General features: G+C 39.6%; 1 protein-coding gene across 2 annotated transcripts in view; it reads left to right on the top strand.

The window, feature by feature from the left end:
• rgs6 (regulator of G protein signaling 6) overlaps positions 1 to 26,894 on the top strand; it is a 74,494-nt gene that overhangs the window by 1,820 nt on the left and 45,780 nt on the right. Inside the window, exons 1-2 of one of the 2 annotated variants that reach the window (XM_018690839.2) lie at positions 2,623 to 2,760; positions 4,544 to 4,941. In XM_018690839.2, the coding sequence (XP_018546355.1) occupies positions 4,669 to 4,941 (273 nt within the window). In that variant the 5' untranslated portion in view covers positions 2,623 to 2,760; positions 4,544 to 4,668. Of the gene's footprint in view, positions 1 to 2,622; positions 2,761 to 4,543; positions 4,942 to 26,894 lie in introns of those variants that run through there. The other variant, XM_018690840.2, reaches the window with a different exon arrangement.

A 26,894-nucleotide genomic window follows, 5' to 3' on the forward strand; every position in this document is an offset into this window, starting at 1 on the left:
AAACTGCTGGGTGTGTGTTGCACTGTGGAGGGCCCAGGGGGAAAACAATAGCAGAGACTTCAGAAACAGTGAGAAGTCTCATGCTGCATCTTCTTCTTCTCGTCACAGCTCAGTTTCCTTATAACCTACTCTCTTTGTTTGTATGACAGTGCTTGACTGAGCACTGAAACTCAAGAAGAGATCAGTATACTTGATACAGTGATTGAAAGTGCAGAAACATCATGTTTTAATTAGTGAAGATACAGAAAGAAAAAAATCTAGAATTTGACTAGATTTGACAGAATGGCCTTTAAAGCCAACGACTGAATATGTTGTAATTATTAGAATTTATAGCCTGAATCATTAGTCAGTAGTTTTTGAAGAACTGTTTGTTGGACTGTTTGAACCTAAGAAAGCAGGGTCTTGGTAATCCTGTAGTGTGACGTCAGTAAACTACACAGCAAAGTCATATTTACCAACCCACACGCTCAGTGACGTTTTATACCAAAGGACATGAAGGAGACCATGATGACAAAAGCTTTAACTTATGCTTATGACGGTACTTTTCTCTGGACTCGGTCCCCACTCGCTGCTGTCCAGGAGACAATAAATCACATCCAAATATGTTTGGAATCTTTTGATTTTGTAAAGTTGATACTTTGTCCTTATGGGAATTTTTTTTCTGAGCTGCCTTTAAGACATCAACTCTCTCAAGAAAACAGGGTTCAGTATGCTTCAAACCAAGCAGATTGTATGACAGGTTTGTCTGACCAAGTGTAAAGTAGGTAATTGTTAGATCGTCAGTTTTGACAAGTTAAAAATTTGTTGATTGCAGCTGCCCCCAGTCTGATTGTTGGAAAGGCTGGTGGTGGTGGATACGGGCTGTCGGATGCTGTTGGATCGGTCCTCATTCAGCCTTTTTACATTTTAAATTCTACAGACTGTTTGCAGGAGCTGTCTCATCCTCTCAGTGAATCACCATCCAATAAAACAACAAACATGTGGAAGCTTCATCTCTTCTCCACCCTCACATTCATCTTTTTTTTTTTTTTTTTTTTTTTAGATAGATGAGGTATTTTTTTATCTCAAGGTGACCACACCTGACACCAGAGCTTCTTTAAAGCAATTAGGGTGACTACAGTGTGAAACAGCAAGGGTGAGCCGCCGCTCTGTATCACTAAATCACTGTGTGATCTAGGCTGATCAGACAAGCGTATTCAACCTGAACATTTCATTTATATGCAAAATCAAGAGTCAGAGTGAATGGTGTAGGCACTGATCCCGTGTTTCCAGACATGGAGCAATGGGACTGTGCAACTTGAGCATTACTGGGAAACAAATCAGGCATTTCTATTCAGTGTCAGCTGCAGGTCTGAAATACCTGTTGAACAGATGGCGCACCCATAATGAAGATAGCAGGTTGAGAGCCATTGATTCAGAAATGCATTAAATTCTTGTCCCATTTGGGCTTTCCAAACACGTGCTGAGCGTTCTTTTCTTCACATGTAGCAGCTCTCTGAGGCTCAAGCATGCACACTGGGTTTGTATGTTCTCTCGCACAAACAGCTGGCTGATGAGAGTATTGATCTAAAGAGCTGGCTGACATGGAGCTAAATACCTGTGCCAATAGCACAGAGAGACACATACATACACACTCACATTCTGCATCTACGCAGAAACAAGTGATGCTCTACTCAGACTTCATAGCCAACCAGTATTAGAAGGCAGTACTGAAAATTGGAAGACATTGTGTGTGAGCATCCGAAAGTTCAGTATTGATTTTGTCAAGTGCACCAGCTGTAAACCTAAATAATAACACAGCGTCTTATTTTTGGAAATACACATTCATTTTCTTTCTCAGTCTTAAGGAGAAACCTGTAACTTGTAGTTCCCTCTGAAACTGCACATCTTGTTCATTTGTAAGCTTTAGAGGTGCCAGCACGCGGTCCAAATTGTTGAACTATTCCTTTGAAAGAAAGGTTTGCATGCAGGCTTGTTGTTATATTGGTTCTTTCTTAACTTTCTGGGTTTTCTGTCAGGCTGGATTGCCAACTCAGCACAGCCCTCATGACCCCAAAGCAAAATGTAATACTTATCGACATGATAAGAGCCTTCACATGGGTTCTATTTTATCACCTGATCTTGAGACCCTGTCTTTCAAAATGTAGCTTTGAGACCTTCATTATTTCAGCTGGTACTCTGCTTACATGGTGCATATTCCCTGATTGATTCATGTTTAATCAAATTACACAGAGGGAGAGAGACTAAACAGCCTTTTTTCCCCCACTGGAGAACCCTAGCAAGTTAATTGAGCCATGGTACTGAGCATGTACATTTGCCAAAAAACATTATTGAATTTTGACATGAGCTGCATAGTATACAAAGAGTTTGCTGGTGTATTTGAGGGTCATACTTCACTTATTGATGTCTTTACAGTTGGTTTGTGCTCTATTTTCTTCCTTTTTATTACCTTTTTTTGTTTCCTGATTGTTTTTTCTGTTGATTTACCAGTTTACCAGTTCAGTTTTTGTGATATGTTGTACCTGTGAAGTTTCTGTATCTGAACTACAGCTGTGAACTGCATTTCCCATGTGCACTTGCATGACTAAGCACAGGTGTGCTCCATTTTCTGTCGTCAAAAGCTCTGGGATTCCTTTTGCCAAACATTTACCTGTTGAGATTCTGACAAGTATTTTCCTTGGAACGCTTGCAATGGACATACCTGTGCAGACTTTTCTCACATTTGACTGCTCTGGCCTCTCTGTAGCTTCACGTTGTATTGTGAGTATGTTGATCTTGTTATTTCAGTCTGTCTGGAAACCTGGAGAGCAGACCATATTTGAGGTGGTAGGGAGGACAGTTTTACCGGCACAAAGTTCTGATTACACATTTTATTTCAGCTCAGTCTTCATCACAGCTGAAACACAAAGCCCATAAATCTTCAAATACTTCATTTCCTGAGATAGAGCAGATTTCCAGAAAACTTAAATCCTTGTCAAGTTCTCAACTATTTTGTACAAAAGGAAATGAACAATAATGATAAATCTTTTCAAGTGGAATAAGTAGAGATGCCATCAATAAAAGAGACAGTACAGTCAGTTGATTTTAATTGATTTTTAGTTCTAAGCGTGCAGAGTGTCAAATTGTATTTTGGAAGTATTCTGGAAAATCTAAACTTTCTTTGTGATGTTTTCAATCAAAATTGGGAGCAACTCAGTTTCATTCCAATCAAGTAAGGAATTGGGTTTTTCCTCAGATTTCCCCATCCAATTTCCAATGCAATCTCTTTCCAATACAACCTTATTTTGCACATTCAGGGTTTCATTTTCAGCCAGTAAAGAAATCAGCTTTCTCAAGATGAATAATTTCTAAAGAAAAAGTAAAAGGCAGCATCTTCTTCCATTTAAGGAGGATGAAATAGAAAGAGACTTGGTCCCAGTTATGTCTATGGATGTAATAGGCTGGGACAGTGATGTTGGTCCAATCTGACAAGGAGACGGGAGGGTAGAGTCCAGGCTTAGAGGGAGGAACAAGTTTGTTTGGATGGAAAGTTTTTCAGCTCATGTCCTCTTCTTCTCTTACCAACTGCTGTGTTTTCTTCTTTTTCCTCTTTACCGTTCTTCTCTTTCTCCTCTCCTGCTGTCTCCCCTTTCTACCTTTACTCTTCGTCTCCACTCACCTTGTCTCACCTCTTCTGTCCTCAGACGTCAATATTTTGACAGCTGTCAGACCATCAGAAAAGAAATGACAGGCCTGAGTTATAGGATACCAAGTGTGTGTGTCTGTATACATGGAACGAAGTCATATATTGTTTTACATGCAGAGGTGTTTCTGTGAATGCTGGTTCACCAGTAAAACAGAAACTTTTTATGCTTTCTCAACCAGAATTTGATCTGTCTACACTTTTGTTTCTGCACTCTGAGCATTTGTTTTGAATAATTGATGCTTAAAATATGTCATGGCATAAAAAACAAACAAAATACTTAATCAAATTATGCAACTGAGGTAGGACTTTAAGGAAGATGTACTGATATTTTAACCAAATGAGAGTTTATTTCATTTAAACTTATTCTCTGCCTGTGAGAACAAGACCTGAAGTAATCTGGAAGATTTCCATCTTTTGAATCACATCTCATTTATGAAATATTTGGAAAAAAGTATCATAAAGTGGAAGAGGTTGAGTGTTGGCAAGTATTGGCAAGATGTGACATCAGTCTCCACAATGGCATATAAGTTTGTACTGTCTGTCATTTGATAGGAAATAAAACATCCTATAAATACTTGAGATGAGTGACTAAAAGATAGATGCTGGAGGGACTAAAAAGAGCAAAACTTAAACTTGATGTCTTCTATTCTCTTGTAAGTTCAATCTCATGTGACAGTGGACCGGGAGGAATTGCAGGGAAGAGATAACAGAGAAAACTAGGACAATTTATGATGCCTTTATTTCATCCATCTCGGCCCTGCTGACAGAAGACAAGAAAAAAGATAGAGAGTTGGGAGACTGAAGCCCAGCGGTGAGTTGTACTGTCTAATTCATCTCTCTCTCTCTCTCTCCCTACAGCAGCTTCTAGACACTGACGAGAGAAAGCACAGGAGGACATAAAGAAAGAGGAAGAGAAAGTCTGACACAGATAAAGAAGATAGGATATCTTAACGCAAGAGGTGTAGACTGAAGGAGAGACTGTAATGATGGCTGAGGCACCTCAGCAGCAGCAGCAGCAGCAGCAGCAGGAGAAGCAGGAGGAGGATGAGCAGCAGCAGCAGCAGCAGCAGCAGCAGGAGGAGGAGCAGGAGGAGCAGCCGCCGCCGAGTCCTGCGGAGGCGACAGAACCCAATGAAGGGTCTGAAGAACCGAAGGAGAGCGTCCAGACGCCACCGACCCGTCCTCTGCTGTCCATGAGGTCCATGAGCAGCGTTGACCCTGACGACGACTCCCCCAACATGATTGTCTACAGAAAGGTAAATGCAAAGATAAACCCCAGTTTATTTATTTATTTATTTTTGTTGTTGTTTTAAAGTGTTGAATTGGCAAAGTCTGTAGCGCTGCTGAGAGTTCACAGTGTGAGCCAGAAATATTGTTGGCCTTGGTGATCAGTTGTGCCCTGTCACTCTTTTCACTTTATTTTTAAAACAAACATTAGGAAGAAAACTTGATATGAAATAAGTATTTGAGTCCAAAGGAGAAGTGTTGAATCCCAACTGACACTTTCAGAGTGCTCTAAAGTTTCCTACTTTACTTACTCTGCCACACTGAAGCACAAATTGTTCTCAGAATTGGGAGGAACATCTCTCTAAGTGCTTTCAAAAGTATTCAGACCCCTTCACGTTTTGCACACTGTATTGTACTGTAAATCATTTTATGGATAAATTTGCCATCTCAGCTTATCACTCTACACTCAATGACCCAAAATGACACTGAAAACATGTTTTTTTTCTTTCTTTCTTTATTTCTGCAAATCTCTATTTTAACCATTAAAATGAAATCACACAACGTGAGCAAAAAATGAAGGGGTCTGAATACCTTCTTAAAAAGTGCTTCAGTGTACTCCATGTTATACTAGTTCAGCTGTCTGTCTACGTCAGAGATAAGTCTCAGAAATCATCTATCCATTATCTATACTGTTTATCTGTAAGGGTCACGGGAGTGCTGGAGTCTTTCCCAGCTGACTTTGGGCGAGAGGCGCGGTACACACACGCACAGGTGACAGTGCTAACCACTGCACCACAGCGCTGGCCTCTTAGAAATAAGAATGCGCAAATACACATTCAATATTTAGTTAGTATATTCATATTTTGAGGGTCTAATATTACATTGGTTCAGTGCATTATGACAAGTGTGGGTGACACTGGCAGCAGGGAGGCCAGTTGTTTAAGTACTGTGATTATTTTCTATGTATAATAAAACAAAAGTGAAAGTGAGCATGTGGTGGTGCCAGTGTGGCTGTTTCTACAGACTGCATGCAGTCCATTTTCATGCGTGTGTGTAAATCTGCTCGACTGCCTTATGGCACAGAACAGAATAGTTATCGTGAGACTGAAGAGTGCAAACTGAGCTGAAGCTTTTCAGGTTTTTGGACAGATGGTGGAGGGAGTGAAAGACAGTGGGGTTTCTGAGTAAAGTGGCTGAATTTGAATGAGAGAATAAACCAAAACAGCAGTATACAAGACACTACCTGAGCCACCTCCGGTCTCAGGTAGACAAAACATCTGCCAAACAAAATCCTTCAGGATCCTGGAATTATTGATGAAGCTATTGTTTTGTGGCTGACTATGACCTTTGACCCCATTGTGAAAGGCTAAAAGAGAATATCCTGCCTTTCCTACAGGAATCAATACAGTATCTCAATATATAGAATCTAAAACTAAAGCCTAAGGGTTTCTGTTTCAAAGGCAGTGTTCTTTCCTCTAAAATGATCTGGGTCTGAGAATGAATGCAGGGATGTGTGAATATAGACATCATCCCCCCACAGTGTTTTATTATGATGGATGAACTGTGAGGGAGAGACGGGGTTTGCATAGTGGCCTGATGCTCTGAGTCTGGAAGCAGCAGGGAAGAGAGCGGTGATATTCCTGCTCTCAGTATGTGGGGCCACCAGGCCAAGCACACGGTCTTTGTGTCAGTATTGCTTATCGGCAGGTGGCAAGTCCACACATTTACTTATTTATCATGATGGTAAAAACTCACATTTTGCAGGGAGGAGGAGATGAGACGAAGATTAAAAGACAGCGACAGAGGGTTCGAGAAATATTTGGGAGGATTTGAGGGGTAGCATAAGTGTAATGGAAGAAATACAAGAAGAGTCTGACTTGAAACTTTACTTTTGACTGGAGGAAAATCCCATACACTGTTTAACTTGAGCTGAGAACTGTAATTCATACAGACTAAAAACAGTATATCTACCCACAGTGGACACAATTGATTTAATTTGCATTTTATAACATGTTGTCAGAGTCAGAGTGAATTTTTATATGCCCATCGGTGAGGAAATGCAACACAGTGGCAGCACTGACAGACAGAGCAGCCTCAGGTAGAGCCTCCTGATGGGATTTGTTCCTGTAACTAAAACTAAATCAGTGTGTTGCAGAGTTTCACCTTGAACTATTAGCTTTTGTTGGACTCCCTGCCTGTGTCTATCGCCTCAGAGTGTGTATGCGGAGTGTGAAAGTTGGGAGTGTAGAACTTTTTTCTGTCTCCGGAGGAAGTTGAGTGCAAATCGAGTTTTGATTAAGGATGTTTTCCAAAAGGTAGTTCAAAATAATAGTGGCACATAATGCCAATATTTATGCCTGTGAGTTCATCACAAACACCAGTAGTGGTAATTCTTACACTATATCTCGTGAATCTTCTTGCTTGAGAGGTGAAAGTCTAAAAGAAACAATACTAGCAGATACAAATAAATTGCTACCTTCCATGCAACTGATTCTCAACTGATTCTTGATGTTGAAAAAAGTTTTGATATTAAAAATGTTGCATGTAATTCAGTTTCGTACATGTATGCACTGAGGAAGGTTATGTGAGGATGAGTAGGGTGATTTCTCCAATGTGTTTAGAGCTTTAATGGACGTCATAACTCACCAGGAGAGATTGGATATCTGTAGAGAGCTTATGTAGTTTATCAGCTGCAGTATCTTTGCTGGGAAGCAGCATGTTAGTAAGAAGTTTTTAAAAAAAAAAGCTGAACATGCAGGAAGGAGTTTATTTTTGAGAAACTGGCCATAATGCTCAAAGCACCTGACAGCTCTCATCTGGAAGATTTAAACAAGCTATTTTTAGTAGTGTTTGATGATTGTTTTGTATGTGTTATGGAATCACAGGGGAATCATGATGTTTCAAAAACTCCCAACTTAGTGTCTCTGTTCCACCAGTTTGGCTTTTCTAATTTGGGCTGTTTTGGATAAATAATGTTTGGAGGACAACTCATTCACTTGTTTTGTCACGTTTGAGCAAATTTTTACAGGCAGCCATTCATTCCTCAAAGGCTTAGTCTAAGCTTAACTGTAACTGTCATGGCTAGCCTCAACCTTTTATCATAACCTAAACCAATATCTAATCAGAACTATAAGTCTATCCCCAACCTTAAGCTAGATCTACTGTAATCCTACCTTTTACCCTACACCTATACTTAACCCTCAAACAGCTTTATGAAGATGTGGGGACCTAAAAAAACGCTTTCACTTTCCAAAAATCTCAAAAATGGTGTTCGCAAAAATAGAATTGCAAGAACACACACATACATGCAAACACCCTTAAGGCTTGTGTTTTGAAAAATGATGTTGTTACACCCTGTAGTTTTACAGTGCTGTGTTTAAGGTAATTAGAAACAAGATTGCATTTTCTGTTAAAAATTGGTTTGTTGTTTTGCTCCCTGAAAACTGAGACACAGAAACGGAATGAAAAACTCAGTAACTATAAGAAGTGGACATGTAATTTTAGTTCAGTTGTTTTATCGATGTAGTCTGAATTTGATTAACTTGGTGTATTGATCTGTGTTACGACTCGCAGACTCTCAACGGTTTTTTTTTTTTTTGTTGTTGTTTTTTTCCACCGGAGGGAGTGTATAGTGGTGTCAAGAATTAAAGAGAAATGAATCCACTGAAAGTATGTTTCAACATCACTTTCATCACAGAGCATCCATCCAAGAAAAAGTAAATGGAGTTTTAAGGGCATTTGGGGATAATTTGAATATATTGGTACAAATATAGGCTACTGTTGAACTCGCCATACACTACATATGTCAGCATCTACAGAAAATCAAGCCTTGAAAATTTGTATCTGTTGAAAGAGGATGGAGGTTCAGCAGGAATTGCAAGACGCCAACAGCCAGTGTCAGCTTTGATAAATGAGCTCCTGTTGCAGGTGGGTGGGGGTGGGGGTGGGGGTGGTGTTAGAGAGATTAAGAAACATGGAGAGGAAGGTAGAAAGAGAAAACTTGGTAGAGAGAAGGCAAAAGATGAATAAAGAGAGAAAAAGGAAGAAAAGACCGTAGAAGAGACAATGAGAAAATGAATGTGATAGCAGTGAGATGGATGAAGAGTAAGAAGGAGATGTGAAGAAAGATGAGGAGAGAAAATATTAATCCTTAGAGCCAGTGTGACTGAGCAGTAGATGGATGTTATCACACCTCACACACCCAGAGATCTCGGTGTAGCTGCGAACGGAGGAGGTTACTTCAGGGAACGACAGCTGATAGTATATGATGTAACATCAAGTACAGTAACCTCAGCAGGAAAAAAAGTTCTGTTTGAGATCCAGATTTACTACGTTGAATGCATACAGTTGTATCTGCTTTTGCTTCATGCAACATTTCAGCAGGCTCACTCACAGAGAAACAAAACCATCCCTGTCAGCTGTGTCGGTTGTGGCTTTGTGCACACTGCTGCATTTGTGTAGACATATTACCAGAACTGAACAAAAATATGTTTTTGAAATGTAGAGAGACAGAGAGAGATGTGAAGAGATTACAGTTTTCAACAGGCTTTTATTCACCCAAACCACCTGTCCATCTATTTTTTTATGCTGTTTTAGTCCATATACAGTTTGTTAGAGGCAGCATACATTGCATACAGTATTTACAATAACAATAGAGATGTATTTTAGTGGTTATTCATACAAACCATACATACACATCACCTGACTACTTTCACAGTTGTGTGTGTGTGTGTGTGTTGTGATGACCAGCAGATTGTGCCAATGCAATCAAGCTGTAGCGGTCCACTGGGAGCTGTCTGGAGATGACATCCACATCCAGCAGAATAACAATATGACTGAATGAGAATGAAGTACATAAAATAAATGGAACATTTGACATGTACCAGATGGATTTTACTGAGAGCAAACTTATAAAATGTTACACAAAAAATGTACAATTTGCTGCATTTCTGTCAGCATGGATAAACGGGTTTAGTGCTGGCCGAAGTGTTGTTGTTTACTGTGAGCTAATTTCAGACATATTTCAAATGTCAGATGAAAATGGAGTAATGCACCTACTAATGCATCCATAATTAGACCTTCAGACACAGGCCATATGGATTCCATACTCTAAAAATGAATTTCCAATTAAAGCATAACATTTTCCAATTTCCATTCAGCTTTCTGCATCACAACAACAGTTGTTCGTAAGCTAAGCTACTGATTCACAACATTTGCTGTTACACGAAAGGTTGCTTTGTTATGAAATATGTATGCCCTGTACCGCTTCCCTATTAGTCTTTCTGCATGAGTCATCAATCATCCACAGGCACGAGGGGGGAGGAAAATGCAAATCATGGTCCCGAGTCACCATTTACAAAGCTTTGGGATGCTCCACTTGAAAATACTGGTGTTTTGAGAGGAACTAATAATTTTACACCCCAACTCTTAGCTGATGTAGGGTCAGTTTTTAGTGGATAGAGGTTTAAATGAATGTGGAACATGAGAGCTGATACTGGGTCAGTGTTTGAAGAGTAATTAGGATGAGAAGTGATGGCTCTTGCCTACAGGGAGCCATTCATCTGCTAAAAAAAAAAATGGTGTACGACTTTATGTCTCTCTTCCTCCTCCCTCGTTTTTACCTTTTATTCATTCTGGTAGCTGCGTATTTTTTATCTGTTCTATTCTATTCTTTTGTACTATACTTTATTCCATTGTCTATCTGTACTATTATTCCATTCTGTCTTATACTTTTCTGTTTGTAATGTATTCTATTCTAATCTTCTGCTACTCCAGTTCTAATTTATGCTTCTATTCTACTCTTTTCTGAGAGGCAAAGGATGAATTGTGTGCAACACACCTGGACACCCTCAACATAAAGTACATGTTTGTGTGTTTATTTTTCACTGTCAGCATCCAACACACACACACACACACACACCCACACACACACACACACACACACACACACACACAGAAGTCGATGTTAAGGTGAGAAGATTCAGTGCTGTTGACAAGAGTGGAGGGTGTTGACTCACCTTTTCACCAACCTGCATTCAAACCTGTCAGCCAGCATCTGCTCAGAAACATTGTGTGTGAGTGTGTACGTATGTGTGTGTATACCTGTAAGCCTATCTTTGTGAGGACCAGTTTGAGTTTTAAACGTTGGGAATGAGGACATATTGGCCGGTCCTCACTTTCTGACACACCTTCAAGGGTTGTAATTTGGTTTTAGGGTCATGGTCAGAATCAGGTTTAGGGTAAAGATTGGAGTTGAACATTTAGTTGCGATGGCTGAGGTGAGAGTAAGGGCTAGACATATATATTATGTCAATGAGTGTCCTCACAAGGATTTAAGTGTGTGTGTGTGTGTGTGTGTGTGTGTGTGTGTGTGTGTGTGTGTGTGTGTGGTGTGTGTGTGTGTGGGAGAGAGGGAGAGAGGGAGAGTGTGTGTGTGATAAAGAAAGAAAAATAGAATGCAGAGTATTTGTGTATGCGGCTGTTTGACTGTGTGTTTATACAGCCGTGTGTGTATTCCAGCATATTGCACCTTTTTTATTATTCTCTGGTCTCCAGTCTGACAATAGCAGCTGTTGAACTGCAGACCTGTTTACTTAACAAGCTGTTTATACAGATACCTGTTCCCATATTCCTTTGAGCTGTTGGAACGTGCCCTCGGAAGAGAGCTGCGAGGTCGAAAAGCCACAGTGAGGTGGTTGTTGGATGCTGCCCTCGCAGCAGCGGGGGTGCTCTCATGCAAAGGCCTCGTAGGACATGCTTGGTAGAATTTGACCTTCTAGATGTTTTTTTTTTTTTTTTTTTTTAATGTGTTTAGGTGCTACAATGAGTAATATTTGTACATCAGTTGCATTGAAAGGCAGAATTTATCTGAGTATTGATGGACTTAAGTAGCTCAACAAGTCCTGATACCTAAAGAACAATAGCACCTGGTTTTGTTCAGAGTTGGAGGTTGTTTGAACACTGGAGCTTCATTGGGAGAATGGGACTTCTACATGTGTTAAATACACAATATGTTATGTGAAGGTGTGGAGGATTAGGAGCTATTTAAAGGCACCTTTTTGAACACTCAAGGCTGATTAGAGACTATTTCATGGCAAAACTTGTCAACCAGTAGTTTAATGAGGTCTGCTCCTTGGGGTCTTTTGGTTTCCCCATCTGGAACAAACCCAAAGGCAAAAACATCTTCAGTCATTTCATTGTTGTAGTCACTAGTGTGTTGCAGCACCACTTGCCTCCCTCCATGGCTCTCCTTCAATGTTTCAGCTAAAGTGTCCACCTTTACATACGCTGCAATGCAGTAAGGTAGCCAGATTGCCATGGAATATGCTTGTTTACATTTATTCTCCAAATAGATTAATCCTAAACATCAACAACTCTGTGGCTTTTGTTCTAGTGCCACCCACATTTTTGGCCCCACAATTGGTAAAGCTTGCAGAGGAGCCAAATCACTGGTATGTTTTATTTAGAGATATGCAATGAACAATTTTTAAGGCTACAGGAATTTAATTTAATGCACTAAACAGCCTGCAAATTACACCTTTTTCAGTACAGTTTCTTTTGATACAGGATGTATCCAATATCACAAAAATGTTAAATGGTAGCCAACAAAATCAGACAAGTCTGTAATTATTATTTGGGTCTCCAACCTCATACTGAAAACCCTCATCAAAATGTCAGAAATTATCTTGAGTTAATGTAGTGTTTCTCCCCACATAGGACATCAGATCTCTAAATGTAGAAAATATTGATCTCATGTCAATCATTTATCCATTACATCCACAACTAATGGCCTACATTTACTGTGTTTACTAAAAGCAATGGATTAGAGCAATAAATTGGAAAAAAATTCCATTGATTCTAGTCTAATTTGTTGTCTTAAAATGTTGTTTTCTCATTTCAGTGAAAGATCCTGAAAAAAATGTTGTCAGATAATTTTCAATCTAATATGATCATTCTTCGGCAGATGTTTTTATCAGTTGAAACTATAAAGCTGATGTGTATTCACTCTTAATGTCAGCAGGTGCTCACTAGTTAGCATAAAGATTTAAACTTTTTTTTTCCTCCCACGCTAGTCTTTGAAGAGCAAAAACATAAGTAGGACTTTTTGTTGTTTTGTTGGATGCTTGATTCACACCAGCTGAGGCAGCGCACTTGCTTATGTTGTTTTCATGTGCTGAATGCCCTGCCCAAATGTCCAGAGCACTTCAAAGTATAGTCTTGAGAAAAAAGGGATCTCTGTGTATTAATACACTTTTTTTTTTTCAGGTATTTGTGGTTTTTCATGTGAGTTGCCTCCTCCTTTTAAGTCTGCAGGGTGACTTTGAAACTAAACAAGACCTTCGCAGACAAAATGCATAAATGGATTTTACCCAGATGTACAGAGAAATTTGTGGGTTCTCCTTTAGAGCAAAGGAATCCTCTGAAGTGTTTCATAAGAAATACCAGCAAACTGGATCAACAATTCTCATCGATTAAAGGATTTATAGTGGGTCCAAGCTGCTACTGGGGACAATCACAGTATAATTGCAGAGAGGGCATTTGGTAAAGTGGTCTGTGAAGCAATAAAAACAGCTCAGTGTGATTGAATGTTACTATTTAGAACTGATTTAGTAACGGTATTGTTTATTGGTAACATGAAATGCAAGCTGCACAAGGTGATGACTTATTTTATGCCTTTGAGCTTTTGAGCCCCTTCACAAACCATAAAATTCCAGTCATGCCTAGTCACTGCAACCCCAGTGCATATTTATTGGGCAATTTCACATGGCAAAGATATTCATTGGTGAGCAAGAACATGAATCATAGCTCGCACACAGCTTTGTGGCTGAACTCTAATGGCATCAGTATCCAAGCAGATACTGCAGATCAAGATTGTTACTTTGATCACGTAGGAACATCTTCATTTATTTTTAGCAGGAAACGGCTGAACAGATTTTTAACCTTGCAGCTTCCTTTATCGCCTGCTGCAAAGAGGGGAGATTTTTCCATGTACCTTGGTCAAAAATGTGTCTGTTGTGCGGGTGTTTTTGGGGGTAATGATGTGGAAAAGCAGAAAACAGGTAGTTAAATCTGTTAAACTCTCACAGTGAAACCACTTTAAAGCAAAGAGCATTTGTTTATGTGCATTAGTGTCCTTGAATTGATATACCGTAATGTGTTCTGGCTGTGCAGGAATATTGTATGTGTGTATAGACCTACACTTCATGTAGTTGCTTGTGTTTTTGTGTGAGTGCATGAAACATGTGCGCGTTCATGTACGCTTGCATGTAGGTTTGTGTGTGTGCGTGTGTGTGTGTGTGCTGCTTGTCACTTTGTGAATGACTAAGCACATCTAATCACAGTGCAGCTGCCTGCAGATATCTGAGGAGAACTCATCACAACAGAACAGGTAGAGAGCAGCAGGCTAATCAAATCAAGGTGATGGGGAGAGGCTAATTGGGGGAGTTTAAATTGCAAATTTTAAAATGACAGGATGATTGCTCTTATCACACTTTTCTGTTTTGCTGTTGAACCCCCGCTCTAGTTTGGTGATGTGTTACTGAAATATGAAGTTCTAGGCATTGATGACAGTTTTAGCCACTGATGGAATTTTATCTAAACACAAAAGAAAATATTCTCTCAACTATTCTTCAAAAATCAGACCTACTTTTTTCTTGAATACATACATTTTTTAATTCTTCTTGTCCTCTGTGGCATTCACTTGCTGGAGAGAAACGCCAGCATCTGTTATTTTGACTGTGATACTGTAAAATCAAACCTGGAAGCGATGAGCAAACACAGATGTTGTCAAATTGTAATGTGGTCTTGTGTGGTTACTGTGGAGCTCCTTCAAATCTTCAAAAAGTGAAAACAACATTGGATCACATTTTTGTCTAATGAACCCCCACTGTTTAATTCTTGGTAGATTATTAGAAGTAAAAGATCACTTCAGGACAGAGGTCTGGCCAGTATTTACTGCAGAAGCTGGTGCTGGCAGTGAAAAAGAAAAGTGGCAGCAGTCCTTCCCTAGGAGGGAGTATTCCCCGGGCCTGCAGAAATAATGACATCCTGAGTCCCCACTGAGTTCCTGTATCACTCCGTTCTAATCCAAACTAATCCTCCTCAGTGTACACTTACAGCTGCACTGATTCAATGTGGTATTTCTGATTTTTGAATGAGTAACTGGCACAAAGAATGAATATTTGAGTCTTTGGCATGTTTTAAAAGCTCAAAATGGGAGGTTTTATGTTTAATCCTTGGTAAAGTCTGGCTTAAAGTGATGGGAGTTGATCCTTTGTGGCTTGTCTGTGATTAAAAAGTTTGACTGGGGAATAAGACACAGGTAATATGTTGGATTATCTTTAATTTCTGCTCATTGGTTTGGCTGCTAAGAACAAGCCGCTGAGAGCTGCTGTTTGTCAGTTTATATCCAAATATCAAAGCACCAGAGCCAGAGAGGAAACATGAACAACTTTACAAGCAGATGCACTTGAATGAGTTTGATCTGAACCAGTTTCTGAGTTTCTTGTAAGACCATTCACTTGTTTACTCCTATCTGACAGCACAGAGCCAGTTTGGTTCTATGGGTCTATTGAGGCATCAGTGTATTTGTCATGCTCTGGTTGTGTTGGACAGCAGGTGTCAGAGGAACCCACTTGGCCTTGCTCCTCTGTCAACACTCGGTTCATATGAATGTTAAGTGACTGCAGCCAATCTGTAGGTGCATTTGGGACTTTGCAGGCAGAGTATATGCTGTGTGTGCGTGAGGTGGATTTGGCATCATATCAGTGAATTCCCTTGGCTGTTTTTAGATTGACAGAGTGACACTATACACAACAAGTTGATTAATATTCATATTTCTAGGCACTGACACCTGAAAATCAGTGGTAGAAACTACAGAAGTACATTTACTGAAGTGCTATCCTGAAGTACAGTTACAAGGTACTTGTTCTTACTTACACGTACACTTACAGTGTACTTATAGTCAAACGACAGCTGTAGTTTGTTGTTAGTTTAAAAACCTTGCTCCACCTCATCCAGCTACAACAGTAAAATGATACTTCATCAGTATCAACAACCTGATAATATCATTTATAATAATATATCATCCATAAGGGAGTTTGACTTTGGTTCTTTAAATACATTTTCCATTCTGCACCTTGAACAGGATTTTAACTTTAAATGGAGTATTTTTCCACTGGTGTGTACTGCTTCAGTAAATGAGCACTTCTTCCACTACTACTGAAAAAACAAAGCCCTATGATGCAATTTTTCCACAATAAGAAAGCTTGAACGGCTTGAAAACACAGTTGAAAGTGATATCAAGATTTTATCAAGAAGATAAAAAACAAACAAACATCAATCCAAGTATAGTTTTCAGTTTTCAACATCTATTGAACACAATTGTTAGCTGGAATACACCCTCCTCTATGTAGGTGTATTGTGTGTGATTGTGTGAGATATTATTTATGATGCAGATGGTGACTCACAGCAAATAATGAGTTTGGGCAACAGAACTCGATAAGCGAGCAGTTTGTTGTTTATCTGGGTTTTGTAGCACCATAATTCTTTGTTGTTCACACAGTGGTCTTCTCCCGTGAGTAAATTGTTTAATCCCTAATTAATCTCACAGATATTCATGGTGTAATAGGGATTAACATATTGTTTTGTTAGGAACACAATGACGCAGGCGTTTTCTGGGCTGTAATGAGACGTAGCACAACCTCCTCTCGCTTGTCAAATTTTGGCAGAAATTACAAAGGACTGCACATCAAAGGGCTACAACTGCACAAAGAACATTTGAGCTCCAATATGTATACACACACACACACACACACACACACACTCCCCACATTCAGAGACAATTATGAAGAGAAAGGGAGTGTGAGAAAGAGAAACGGCAGAGTTCTACAAAGTGGAGGTGAATAGATTCAGAAAGGTGTTAATATTTGGATAGACGACTGTGCTCAACTGTGAATAAATACACCTGCAGCCATTATTGTGCTAATGCACCGTAGAGCTGCCTCTGCCCAATGTGGTGACACCTGTTTTGTTCATTCGTAGCAGCCAACTGAGCAGGCAGAGCCAAAATAATGAGGCAGCACAGTCCATTCAAAGCAGTCTCTCTTATCGTCCTCCAGCTGGGACGGGATAGTCCTGACTACAGAGGTATCAAAATATCTAATATGTTTCAAATAAATGACAGGATCTGAACATCAATAAATCATTTCCACATTCATTTCGAGGCATTATTATGAAAAGCCCTAAGCAAAGAAAACTATAGCTGAAAAGGTTAACCTCTTTTAGACTCGTTTTAACTCATTTTCAAGTCAACTTCTGCAGCAGATTCATTTGTAGCATATAAATAGAAGAGTAAAATTAGATGACAAGGCTGCACAGTTATGACAAGTTGGCTCTAGGGCATTTGTTGGCATTGTGCTATATGCCCCTGAAATTTCACTTCAATTGCATCCTTGGATTCAGCTTCCTAAAGAGATGAAAAACTGCTAATCAACCATTATATTACAGCCTGTCGGTTCAATAGTTTTAAATGAATGTTCGACCGTGATTTGTGCTGCACATCTGATTTTATCTTCTTTGAATGATGCATATAACATTTATCGTTCATTTGTGACCTTTTTAGAGGTGTTTGAAGGGCATATTTTTGAAGAGAGCCACATTAGCACAGATATGAGAGGTGGAGTCAATCTTCTCATCAAATAAGAAAATAGCATATTTCCCAAAATGTTGAACTGTTCCTTTAAATCAATTTTGTAACATTTGTGGAGAGGAAAAAAATGTTTGGAAACGTCTTGCACACCAGCTACTAGAATGCCACATAATGCATGAGGCTCCATGTTGAAGCTAATGTTGTATGGATTCAGGCCAGTATTGTGCGTTGGGGGAAGTGGATGAGATATAATGGGGCTATACTCTGGTGTCTGAGGAAGCTCGGGGATGTCAGGAACCAAGGTAGCAGAGGTTGCAGTGCCAAGTGGCAGGTTATGATTAATGAATGTGAACTTTTGTCAGGCACGCTCCCTGCATAGCCTCGGGTCCATTAGAGAACTTGGATGGACACACAAAAATCATATACACACATACATTAGAAAAGGAAAAGACAACCCACACTTAACTGATGGATGATATGGAAGTAGGACCACACATCGTTTTTCCATTGTCTTCTCATTCTGCTCTGTCTCTTATTCTGCCTGCACCAATCAATCTTCAGACGCACGCCTGTCTTTTCTGTTTTAACCTAGATGAGTTCTTGGTCTGCTTTCCATTTTCTGTGCTCTATTCAGCTTTATTTCTACCCTTTTGTTTTCTGAGAGATTGTGCAGACACTTCTGATTCTTCATTTGTCTCCCTCAGTTTATTTCAGATGGTTCTTTTTTTATTGACATGACATTGGGATAGCTCCTGCATTAATCAAAGCTTAAGGTGACATGAATGAAAATCACCAAACAATATTGATCTAAGAAGAGCAGATCAGGTTCCTGCAATGTTAGTCTCCATTTAGTATTGTTGGCCATTTGCATCACAGGGACCATATGCTGAATTTTATTACATTCATAAATCATTAAAGCATGAATCTCTCAGTCCTGTTATCATAAAACATAAAAATGTGGGCATAAAAAGACAAACTGCCCTGTATGTACATTGTATTTTACACTGTGAATCACTAAGGTGGATTATGCAGGAAATGCTGCATATGTTTACAGCACCAAAGACAATGTATTCATTGTGAATCTCTCAAGGGACTGCTACAATGAACAAGGTAAACAGAGCGAGTAGCCACAATCACTTTATGACAGGAAACAAAAGGTTGTGTGAAATGTGGAATTTCTGAGAAACATTTGTTTATATACTATTGATTTGCTTTGCCAAATAGCCTATATTTTCTGAAATGTAATTCATAACAATACAGTTTACAGTGTAATGTATTGCAAAACACTTTTATTGTCCATATATTTTTTATTATATTTTTGCATGAATAATCTCAATCTGATAACTCTTAACTAAGTAGAGTAAAAAGTACAATATTTGTCTCCAAAATGTGAAGTATAAAGTACCATAAAATGGAATCACTCAAGCACCCTTAGTGAATAGTCAGTTACTTTCCACCACTGTTTGTTGTTAGTACGATGTCACCATGTGTCACTAGATCCAACAGAAAAAATATTTGGCTTTATTGTGTTGTAAAGAGACTTTTGTGGCTGTGTGAGATTTGATGTTCTTCTTATAATATAGACAAACTAAACTACTGCATAAGAATGTTAACCGTAGTACAGTTGCCAGGAAGCAGATATTGCAGGGAAAACAAATTAAATACACTGACAGTGAACATTTTGCAGATATATTTGGCTCCTACAGAACAAATTAGTCGTATATTAAAATTAGCTACAAATTAGTTACATAAATTGTTCTCCTTTGTTTTCATCTCATGTTTGTCTTTCCCTTCCCAGCCTGTATTAATTTTACTGCACTGTCCTCTCTCCCCCCGTCTCTATCTGTCCCTTATTGCACAATTTTGTCTCTGTGTTGGCAGAGAATAATACTTCAGTAAAGTGAGAAGTAGGCCAGACTGTGTCTCAGCTCCACTGGGAACAGAGCCAAAGGGAAACTCAGCAGCTCAGTGCATGTGGAGTTATTGGGGTTAAAACAACTCTATAGCTTCATCTCAAGTTTGACCAGATAAATATGTCCGATACCCATGGGTGCAAGGACTATTTGTGAATGAGTTATGGCCTGATTAGCTTTGGAACAAGTGAATGAGGGGTTAGAGGGTCAGATGTGTAAATGAACTCGTCTCCTCCATGATTTAATTCTGCTATGAACACACACATCTAACGGTAATGGCACAGTTCTCCTCTTGCGGATGCTCCCTGCTGCTGCAAAACAGACTATCCTCTTAAAATAACAGGCAGGGAGCACACTGCAAGTAATCCCCCCCAATGGGAATCAGTTTAGATATAAAGACCCCCCAAGGTGCATAAAAAGATAGCAGAATCAAAGCAGGTGGAGGTTGAGGTTGTGGAGGCTCTTGCCAACATCAGCAGCAGCAGAAAAACACTTAAAAGCATCTAGAGTCAATGTGAGTGGGAAGGCCTGTAGAAGGGCCAGTGTGGCGGGCGTGGTCAGCTATCTGTCAGCTAACACTGTGATATTTATTCTATTTTTATTTTTTTTAACTTTCACATTGCACTTTAATATTCCATTAACTACAGTTCAAATACAAGTGGGGAATATGAAAAACAGTATCTGTCTTTGTCTGTTTGTTTGATACCACAGCGTGTAAGATAAACCTAGTAAATTTTGATTGACATAACACACTTGAGCTCGCTGAGGTCACAGCAACATCTTGACTAAAAAGCAGATGATGTTGACAGGATACAAACCAAAATAGAAGCTGCATGGTTTGTGGTAACCAATCATGAAGTATTCAGAGCATCTTAATGTAGCATGACCCTGAAGCCTGCTAGTCCAGTATTTACTACAGGGAACAAAGTGACTGATGAAACTTGTCAGCCAATTAAACTTTGTGATGTGTTAGTTTAGTTTTGTGGTTCCCAGATGTAGTGGTTGTGAACTTTTTAACGTCAAGCAGTGTCTACTTGTGACTTATGCATATTCCTAGTCCTATATACCTTGTGACCTAGTCTGCTGCTAGTCTCTCTGTAAGGCAGATGAAGCAAGTTTAATTGCAGATTTTACAGACACTTGTGTAAACTTATCCCGTACTGTGCTGAAATTAGTTCCCTGGTCACATGTCTTTGATATACAGTGTATTGTTACCAGAGAAGAACATGGATGATACCTAACGTTGTACACTATAACTGGCTGTTATCAAAGTTTGCATTGAAAGCTAATATTGACCTGACTGTGTAACTGTAAGCTATGTTATACCCTCCAAAATATTTGATCTCATGTGCAGTGAGTGGGTCGTATCAGGCTTTTATACATGCTAAACAGTCTCTATTTGTTTCTCTGCCTAATGTACATTCATATACACACACACACACGCACACACTTTACCAGCTGCCACAATCCTCTCTCCCCGTGCTCTGTTGGTAGATAAACACACTGGCAGAGACTGACGCCAAGCCTCTCTCGCTCTGCGACAGAAGGTTATAATATGTTTAATGGCTTTCATTTTACTTTGTTCCCCTCAGCTGAATTGTAATGCTGACCTTCTAGCAGGAGCTCAAGTTGCAGTGAAATTGTGCGCTATACCTGAGGTTTTATGATTGACACGGGGGAACAGCAGCTTTTATGCATGCATATAAAAGAGACAGAGGCACAAAGGAAGATGAAAAAATCACTATATGCATGTTATTCTTGATTTATGAATTTTTCAGTCCTCCATCTCCAGTCTACATTTCATACCTGACAATGCGCACATTAAAAACACATCAATGTCTAATTAATTACCCTTTCTGAGACATTTTATAAGATAAGCTGTCCAATGACTCCACATCCATGATGTCCATGTGTGATATGTCTGTCACATGTATGCTTCCACAGTCAGGTGAAATTTTATTATTCTATTAGTTCAGTGACATGACAGCACAGAAAATGGCTTCTTTCAGAACAGGGATGCTTTGCAATAAAGCTTAGATTTTTGAAAAAAATCCCATAACAGAAGAAAAGTGACAATGTGTGAGAATTAAAAGCAAAGCTTATGTACAAAAATACAGTTAATAGTAAAAGCCAAGTTTAACATGCTTCAGTATAACATCTTGATTAAAGGCTTCCATAGTTTATGATAAATCCATGATGATTTTATGTAAAAGAACTATGTCCCATCTGTAAGGTTAACTCTATTTCATCAGTTGGAATGTGTCTCATAATAATTTTATTTACAATTTTCTTAGAATTGAATTTTACTTGAGAAAAAAATTCTAAGAGCTTGTGATTGAGGGTAAGAACACGTGAAATCCTTACTGCATGTTGTCAGTAAACATTTTGATGTACTGTACTGTATTTTTTTTGAACAGTCATACAGACTGTCCTCTCCTTGTCCTCATCTCTTCCTGTGAATTCACCTCTTCAAGCCGCTGCACATCACACCTGCTTCCTGCTTCACTCTGCGTCTGCCACAAAGGTGACTCAGCAGAGCAGGGACATAGCAGAGCTGTGCTGTGTGTGTATTTTATTTATTAGTCTTGTGTCTCGTATCTTATGAGGATGTCCTCATAATGATTTTGCAGCTGTTTGACACATGGTGCCTCAGTCATAGATGAAAAAGTTAATGCTGTTAATTGGTGAAAAAGGTTTTTTAAGCATATTATTCAGTAAAAATATAGTACAGTCCAGACATAGTTCTGTAATGACTTACTCTGGGTTTCATTACAGGAACAGTTTGTGGTGGAGGAGAGAGTTTACCACAATGTGCATTAACAACACAGTCATATAAGTGATCAATAGAGTGGCAGTGTGATTGGCTGATGTGACCAGCTGATGCTCTGTAAGATGGGTGAAATCAGCTGATGACAAACACGACTCTAATGATCTGCTTTGAACTTGTTTTCTGAAAGTGTAGAGAAAAAAAATGTGGCTTTATTATTTTCTACAGCACAGACTGTGTGCTACAGCTCGATAGAGTTTCTCAGTGGGAAGCTTGATAGGACAGTGAATCTCCCTCAGCTCATAATCAAACAGCAGCAGGTGGTAGCAATGCTCTGACAGTGCAGGTTTTAATTGTTAGCAGAGGCGCTACTCCTCATTGTCGGCTTGGATTCAGCCACCACAAGCCATGTTCACTGGGGTTTTTTAGGTAGTATTGTTGTTGTTGAGGATTGTTGATACATGAGGTGAGCTGGCATGAGTGATGTGCTGTTTTGTGTGTGTGAGTGTAAATGTTGCACTGTGCTGGTGTGGGTTTGGAGCTCACCCACACAACACCCTGCAAAAAGTTTACTTTAAAAAGTTGGTGTATTGATAAAAGCAAAGTGCAAAGAAAACAGATTTGGGCTAAATTAATCATGACTTACATGAACATCCATTGAAGTTGCCCTATGTCTGATGTTTGACTGGCCCTCGATTTAATTATGGCATCTTGCTGAATTTGTGCCAGCAGCTGTTTATCTCAACGAACCAACTCCTACTGTTCACCTAATGGCAGTGGTTGGAAATGTAATTAAATTGCATTTTCTGTTGCAAATTATCTGGAAATTCTGTTAGAGTTTGTGCTACAGTTGGATAGAAACCTTGCTAATCATTAGGATGTAAGGCAAAAAAGAGAATGATGGGAAAGATGAAATTAAGAGAGAGAAAGACAGGAGGGAAGAAAAATGGAGTGGAAAGTGTGTACCTATTCGGCGTAGTCAGCCAAATGGCAATTAGGAAGTAGAAGATGTCATATCAGCAATGTTGTTTCATGTTGCCAGAAGACGAGAAGAATACGAAGACAGAGCCTCAGAGAGTCGATCATCAACAACAAAAACAACTGAGGAGAGTGATGAATAAAAGCTGGCCTGGAATCGAGATAAATCTGTCAGGATAGATAGACAGGAGTGGCATCCCTGTAATTCCAAAAAGAGAAGATGGAGGAGGTGTTTACACAACCCAGATAAGTATAGATTTTATAGATCTCTGCTTCTCTGCCTCCTCTATCAATAGAGCCCATTAAGATGTAGAAATCAAGCCATCCATCAGGGAAGAAGTTTCCTGTTCTATCAGCCCATCAGGCTGATCTATTAGGGCATGATGCTCCTTCAATTATATGAACCCGGTCTCTCTTTATGTATCGCTCTCTTTTCCATTTCAATCTGCTTCCTCCTTGTTTTTCTCTTCTCTTACAGCTCCATCACGCACTCCCTCTTTCCCCTACAAATCATATACACAGAGAGGAGTCTACAATTTCCTTAATTCACCTCCTGTGTAATCCTTCCTTTATCTTTTTTCCCCTGTAAGCCTTCAGGCAAACTGCTGTTGCTTTGTAGTGAATCTGCTAATTTGCTGCTTCAGTCCAAAAACATCCTCCTAATCTTTGCATTGTTACTGCCGCTGGAGACAAATTGCTCCTGTTTTGATTCTTTGTGGAGCTCCCTGTTTCAAGACAAAGATTTGTAAAACAATCATAAGAAGCCTTTGTGAAACTAAAGGTGAAAACCTGCTTTCTCCTGAGCTGAACAGTCGAGTATTGTTTTTTTCACTGCTGAACATTTCCTCCTCCATTCATCACTAACTTGGTTGATTAAACACTTCACTTTTATTCTTCTCATAGTACATATACAGGCACAACCAAGACCACGAAGATGCAGCTGCATCTTTAAGACTGAATCTTTTCTACAGATGCTTACTTGTATTTGAAGGATGCCAAAATCTCCTCTCTTCAAAGTTTGGAGCCCTTCGCTCACCGAGAGGCATTGATCCATTTTGCTAGTCGGTGTTAATATTTCATAGGATTGACTTGGTGCAGGGATACAGATGATTAGACTGACAGACAAAGCTCACTGAAAGCGAGTGATCAATATCCATCAGGGTCAAGTGATAATCAGGAGTGTTGGGTGGAGAAGGCCTGGCAGCAGCTTAAAGAGAGCTGATAGACACACAGCAGTGAGGACCTGCTGGTGATCAGCAGGACCTGGGGAGAGGAGGAAATGTGTCTATAGCTTCAATACTCTACATATGATCTGCAGCATGAGTTGATCTCACCTCAAGGCAGGAATCAGCAAAGTTTTCCAGGCAGCAGGAAAGCACCGGGAAACTTGACAATCTTTCAATCAAATATGTGTCTGCTCGTAAACCTAGTAGTGTTGTCTGTGTGCTGATATTCAGCCGTGAAGTACTTAATTTTAAAGTGTACAGTACAGTTTTGAGTAACTCTGACTCATCTTGACCCCTGACAGAAAAGGTATTTGGAGCAATTTGTTAACAACTGAAAACCAATCCAAGCACACTGTGTTTAACCCCTTTGAAATTAATGGAATATTTTGTATTAGTGTTAATGTAATTTGTTAATGTAACTCCCAGCTATTTAACAGAGCCATCAAATGCTGCCAAAAGAATCCACGTCTTGACTCTTGCATAGAAAACAACACAGCAAACCAAGTCTGCCAATGATCATGTGTAGAGGACATTACAGCACTTTTGCACTTGTATTCTAGTCATAACTTGACTGATTTGTCTAAAAAATGTTGTTTAAAATACCTGAAAAACACCTGAAAATGGTGTGTGGTTCCAGTCAGACTGTGGTACAATCTGAACACAATCAGATACAGACAGCATTCAGGCTATCTTTAATACTGTGCTATATTTTTTTCCCCAGGAGGGCAGGAGATGAGGAGTGCTCTTCTTGTTTCTTTATGTCTTATGTGTATGGCCATACTCTCTTCAGTCCTAAGTGACATGACCGTACCCATCCATTATTCTCACTTTCTCCTTTGCACCTCTCTGGTGAGTCAGTCTTGTTTCCTGGCAATGGTGAAATAACTTGGAACAAAAGTAAACCAGTCTAAAAGCAAGTCTGAGACTTTAGAGAGATGGGAGACAATTGAAGTCTGGTTTGGGTCTGAGCAAGAATGAGGGTAATGGCAGTGGACATTTCAGACTTGGATGACTGATGCCATCTTCATCAATATCATGTTCTCTTGTGTTTGTTGAAGACTAGGTGTATTAATGGTGACTTTCATAAACACCTCTGTGTATCCTTGATGCTTCAGATGTTCATCTGGCAGAGAGAAGTTTGTGGCTATTACTTTAGTTGCCCGTTATTAGTCTGCCCTCTCTGTAGAGTGTGTGAGGCTGACTCAGCCAAACACTTTGTGCCTCTGGGTTCGTGGGGAGTATTAAAGAGTTCTTTCAGCCAGAATTTCACGAGTTAATATTCTGGCTTACACCACTAGCTGCCATTTTGCTGGGTCCAAAGCACAAAAACAGCAAGTCTTACAGTTAAATAATGAATTATTTATGGGGTTTGAGGTCCTTGGAGCCAGACCTCTTCCATGAAACCTAAGGCTGATTAACTGGAGAGGGGGTGGGCAGGTCAGTAGGTTAGTAAATGCTGCTGTTCAGGGCTTGTGGGACTCAATTTTCCTTTGTTGTGGGAAAACCCTGTTTTCGTGATGGAGTAGAGTTCACCAGTCACTGTAGGATGCAGCTAATAAACAAGCTATTGTTTCTCTTTGAATAGTGTAACACCCAACTGGTAAAGTAAATGAAGGCAATTAAAGTAAACCCAGATCTAAACCATACATTAATTAACATTTCCCAAAGACCTACCTGCAACAACAACAAACCACCTATAGTATATTGTTGGCTTTCACTGCCTATTATCCATAGGAAGTTTGCCATCATTACGTCTTTTCTCATCATCTTGCCTCCTGTGACTAATTCATCATGCATCTTTTCCTTGAACCATTAACTAAGAGAACAAATTCCAGGCATGGCTGCTTGCTGTTCTTTAAAACCCTGCAAGGCACGACACAGTTCATGGAAAGCAGACTGTCACAGCGATTCGTCTGGGGAATTAGCTCGGAGAGAATCAATGGTGAATAAAGGGTGAATCCATCCAGCTTTTCATGGCAATTGACACATGCTCCTGACTAATGAATTAATCCTATTAGATTGTTACACCTTGCAACATCTCTTGCACGCTTGTGTAGAAGCATGCACATATAGTTGTTTATATAGGAGTGTAACTGTGTGTGTGTGTGTATGGTTTCAAGGCCTTTCCCTGTGGCACTGATGGCAAATAGACCTGTCATTTCCTCTTAAGCACAGCCTGAATGTTTTGCTGTAATGAGACTGTCAATTTCCCCCCTTGCCCACCAGAACTGCACCCTCCCATGCTGCCCCACGGGTAACTGCTGGAGAAGGATTGTGTATAGACATCCTAATGAGAAGGTCTGTTTCATTGTTACTGATACCATTTGGGAACCACAAACCCGTGCCCGCCACCCGCCTCATTTTTAAAGCCTCATTTCAAAGCCACCTCCCTTGTCGCACTCAGTCCTCTGGTTCAGAGAAAAGCTGTTTTCAACTTGTGAAGAAAGGC

The sequence above is a fragment of the Lates calcarifer genome, linkage group LG7_1 (genome assembly GCF_001640805.2).
Source record: "Lates calcarifer isolate ASB-BC8 linkage group LG7_1, TLL_Latcal_v3, whole genome shotgun sequence".
NCBI classification, from domain to species: Eukaryota; Metazoa; Chordata; class Actinopteri; family Centropomidae; genus Lates; species Lates calcarifer.